At 40.0% G+C, this 4676-nt stretch overlaps 1 protein-coding gene across 1 annotated transcript; it reads right to left on the bottom strand.

Annotated features, from left to right (window-relative positions):
- Nucleotides 1-882: 882 nt before the first annotated feature.
- LOC144641335 (chloride intracellular channel protein 2-like) lies at nucleotides 883-3980 on the bottom strand. Its single transcript, XM_078500355.1, has 2 exons — nucleotides 3860-3980; nucleotides 883-2111 (listed from the first exon to the last, which is right to left on the bottom strand). The coding sequence occupies exons 1-2, from the start codon at nucleotides 3905-3907 to the stop codon at nucleotides 1443-1445; spliced, it is 717 nt and encodes a 238-aa protein (XP_078356481.1). The 5' UTR covers nucleotides 3908-3980; the 3' UTR covers nucleotides 883-1442.
- Between the last annotated feature and the right edge of the window lie 696 nt (nucleotides 3981-4676).

Here is a 4676-nt window from a genome sequence, read left to right as displayed (position 1 = left end):
TAAGGTTTTGAAAAAACTAACGTTCTGAAGATATTTCATCCTCTTCCTCCGAGTTATCTCCAGTTTCAAGCAAAGTTACGTTGTGCTTCTCTTCTTGATCAGTGAATCTACAATCACCCGTATATGCAAGAACACGTTCAATCAACTGTGTCTTGCTTCCGTTTACTTTAAACTTTTCTGTCTAGATCTAACATCAATAGATGCAAAAGCGAGGCAAACTGTTAACAAAATCAAGTTAAAGCTTCAAGCCGTTAAAGATAAGTTAGCAAAACACGATGACAGCCTCATTACTGAAAACACTGATAAACTCAAAACCGGACTGAGCTGTCATCACAGCTTCAACAGTGACAAAAGCTATTACATAACCTCTGTTATTGAGAAGGCTGTTGGTCTGAATGCGTTAGAGTTTCAGACAGGGTTTTTGCTAGGTACCAGGCTATTTATCAGATTAGCTCGACATCTACAGTCCAGAATAATGTCCACTTTTGGAAACACGCGAAACAATAGCATAACGTCAAAACATGGGGGCTTTGAAATCTCACCGCGTGAAATTGCTTTGAGTTTGAAGCCAGAAAGAATGAGGAGAAGTAAAGGAAGGGGAAGACGAGGAGCGGCCGCAGCTTTAGACAACAGAGGCCGAAAAAGAGCTTGCATTATATTTAGGTCCCTAGAAGAAGCGCCTTTTGAAGTCGACTATGAACCCAAGATTTATGGAATTGCCCCAGCTACAGTCTATCGACTAGAAGACTTAATACTTTATTTATTTATTTATTGATATTTTATGTCATTTATGTCATATTTGGCAGGTTCTCTTCTTACATTAAAATTAGATGCACTGTACTTGATAAAGTCTGGTTCCATGTTATACCAAAGACAGCCCGCCAGTATACAGTTCAAATATAACTTATGACCCCCCCGTCAAATGTTTTTTTTTTTACTTTGAGCCCCCTTATCTTTACTTTGAACAGGAGCTGGAAAATCGAGCCTATAGCCGGGGCCTATAGACCCTATAGATCGCGTTCCTTGTACACAGTTATAAGCAACCACCCAATAAAGACAACTGAACAGCTGTTCCACATTGTATAAACGGTACCTGTATATTCCTACGGTCTGTATGTTACTACGACAGACTGTTAAAAGACAGCTAACTATTTCAGCAGTGCTCTCAGTTTCTAGGTCAACACTCTAAAACGTAAAAGCAACAATGTGTACATGTCTACTGTGAATTTACGCTCATTTAATATCTACATACACATACGTACATACGTATCTACGACGTTAAAAACATTTTGAAAGTTTGCCAAAGCAAGATAGAATTTTTGCGGTGACCGAGCTAGCCCAGTTTCTCTCGAACCGGACGAAGCTACAACCGACATCAGACCGCATTCTGTCTGTCGGCCGCGGGTTTTTTAAAACAGTCAAAACTGTTCGAAATGAGGTATCTACAACTTTTTTTCGTATCCTTCTAACATGGGCACTGCAAAATCTCTTGACCAATGTTCTTTGATGAGGTTTTCAGACGGGCAAGTGTCGCGAAACACAACGTGTTTCTCGCCAGCGTGAATATAGCCCCAGACCCCTTTGAGCCTCGCGGGAATCTCGAAGCCCTTCAACTGCTTAGCGGCCACGCGAACGAGCAGAAGTTTGGGGAGTAAACTACAATCTGAAAACCTCAAGGTGTCGCCTTCCATAAATGCGCCATTGGTACTCAATAAAAGCGTATCCAGCTCCTCCATTTTCTTTAACAGCGCTGTTTTGAGACCGGCATCTTTTGTCGGGTCTTGGTTTTTTATTAGAGCGCAGAATTTTTGAAAGATATTGCTGCCCGCGACAATGGCTTCCTTACTCTTGCTTCTGATTGGCGGATTCGGGTGCAGCTCTTCTAAGTACTTGGCGATGAGGAGAGGATCGTCAAGAACCAGCGCTTCGTCCAAGTTGACCTGATGAACGAGAACAGGGACCTTCCCGGTGGAGTTCACCTCAAGAAATTGCTTGGATTTCTTTTGGATGTTGAAAGGCAGCACTAATGGCTCGATGTTCTTCAGCTTGCAAATCATTCGAACCTGATGGGTGAGAGGACAAGCCGCTACAGAAGATTCATCCGCGGCAGCCTGTAGAGAAATGTTGAACTATTATTACTTAAAGGAGCTAGGTCACGAGAATTTCGCAAGTTTTTGGCCTAAACTGTTCTGAAATTAGTGGTAGGCAACTTAACGCATGAAAACACTATGTTTGAACATCTAAAGCTGAGATATAACCCTCGCAGATAGAAATCAAACTTCGGCAATAAATATCGATTTTCTGAAGACACGTGGACTACAATTTGAAAAGTTTAACCTCAATTTTTCAAGTTGCAATCCATTTCCGTCCAAGCCATTCACAGGCAAATATGGTTGTTAACAGTTTCAATGCTCTAATATAGTAATTGTTAATAAAAAATTACCATTATTTTAAGGTTTCCTTCGAAAAAAAACTACATTTTGGCTGTTCAAAAATGTGTTAAAATCGGTGGCATAGTCCCTTTTAATTGACTTCGAAAAACAAGTTGTTACGTGCAGAATCGCACACAGAGCATACCGTAGAATTCCGGTTATAAGCCCTGGGCTTATACAACTTCGTAAGGGGTTTTGGGTGGGCTTATAAGCGGAGGGGCTTATATCCGGGAGGGCTTATAAGCGAAATGAAAAAATCGTTTCGAAAAGAGCCACGGGAGTGTTGATCGAAATACCTTTTTTAGGTTAAAAACGCATAATAAAGCAACATTTAGCCCTGTTCGGTACTGTCATCCGGTAGAGGGGGGCTAATATCCGGGGGGGGGGCTTATAATCGGATGCATTTTTTTGTTTCGAGATAGATGGGCCTATAACCGGGGGGGCTTATAAGCGGGGGGGGGGCTTATAACTGGAATTTTACGGTATCCCTTGCGAAATTTTAAATTCCCGTGTAGGGGTAGTTGAAAAGAGCCAAGGCCATTCGCAGGCTGTGCTTTATGTAATACATATGAAATGTCTCATCAACGACGGTATTCAGTTTTCTCGATGTTTTACATCGTGTTACTTGGACCGTATTAATCTATCAAAGTTCTAGAGAATAAACAATGCCGACATACATATTTTCCCACAGGGTCATCATTTCTCGACAAAAGCGCATGTGGTTAGCTTTCGAGGTCTTTCGAGACGGTCTCATTCGCTAGGTATAATTTTGCACCAGTCAGCATCTTTTGCGATAGTTTCAACCCAGCAAACGGAACGTGTTTATTACCTTTAACCTTCTTAGAAAAAAGTAGTTATATTTTGTTATCGTCGATTGTTACTTTTTAATGTTGTACATTACTTAATTTAAATCGTGGAGCACCTGGAAACTAGCGAACAGCTAAGCGTGCACTTGTCCACGTTAAATAAAGTATGTCTGTATGTGTATGTTACTGAACAATAAAATATTTTGTGCCAAAAGAAAGGAAAATTGCGATTATAGCTTTCTCTGTTGCGTTCATCGCCTCAAAGCGAAATTGCTTGTTACATTCAGTTTAATTTGCCAAAACTTTAAATAGTTTGTAATATAATGCATGCGTGCATTGCGTACTTTGTTGGTCAAAACAAAAGCATTTTGGAACTACAATAACTATAGCCTACAAAGTAGTTGCCACTTCAATTAGTGCTGTGAAGCTAAATAACAGTTATGCTAGTCTTCGCTTACTGGCTTGTTGTGAACCCAGTACTAGTGTAGAGTAAATAGTTTGATTGATTCTTAACGCTTTGCAAGCGTTTCTTTGCATATTGTTTTCCTCCAACTACAAGCCTGTATGAAGTAAACCATATTATTATAAGCACTACATGCTCAGTTAAGGATTACTACCTACCCTTACAAGGAGACAAAATTCTGCTGTTGGTCGTAGACCGTTAGACATTTTGATGGGTTGATTTTAAGTTGGAGGCCGATGAAATTGTAGTGTTGCTGAATGTCCTAGAAACACTCCAGCTGCGAGCGACGCATTTAATGATGAAAAAACGAGCTTACTGACAGTTTATGCATCAGCGAAATCAAACGCAATTGGTACATCAACCACAACAGCAGCAATGAGCCGTGAAATTATTTCGAACTTTCACGAAAGGTCGGGTCTGCGAAATTAAATGTGTTTATAACATGGTAGCTATGATAAATAACTGCCTAAACGGTAAAAACTAGAAGTTTCAATGCCTTGATCGTGCATGGATACATCCCATTTGTTTTCTCTTTTTGCGGCCACACTCTCCGTACCTCTGTCAAAGCTTTTGTTTTAAGATTCAATGAAAAGAGACAATAATTCTGTGGTTTTCAGCACCCTTGATCGAGATAAAGTTTTTTTAACCAATTAAAATAGAACAAGGCCCACATTTGAATAAACTACATGCAATCTTCACCGTTTGTCTTCGGGATAAAATGTTTAAAACTTCCAGATAACAAACTGAGAAGCGGCTCTCAGAAAAGACAAAACGCAATGAAATGACGTCATTTTAAGTAGGCGCAAGTTCTACGGAAATTACAAAGGCGATTTAAAACTCAGCTATTGACTCCACATTCCATTTTAACAAAGAGAGTGTTCTAGTAGATAGCCGATAAGACTCCGAAAGAATGAACTCACTCTTTTGTTTTATACTTCGTTCAGTGAAGCATTAAGTCTGTATCCATGACAACGA

The sequence above is a fragment of the Oculina patagonica genome, unplaced genomic scaffold, assembly GCF_052425735.1.
Source record: "Oculina patagonica isolate OP01 unplaced genomic scaffold, crgOcupat unplaced856, whole genome shotgun sequence".
In the NCBI taxonomy this organism is placed as follows: Eukaryota; Metazoa; Cnidaria; class Anthozoa; order Scleractinia; family Oculinidae; genus Oculina; species Oculina patagonica.
The sequence above is the reverse complement of the archived record's forward strand: the minus strand, read 5'-3'. Positions and strand labels throughout refer to the sequence as shown.

Coding starts and splice junctions, on each gene's coding strand:
- LOC144641335 (XM_078500355.1), bottom strand. CDS start 3,907: ATGTCTAACGGTCTACGACCAACAGCAGAATTTTGTCTCCTTGTAAGG. Junction 2,112..3,859: donor AATTTTGTCTCCTTGTAAGG/GTAGGTAGTAAT, acceptor ATTTCTCTACAG/GCTGCCGCGGATGAATCTTC.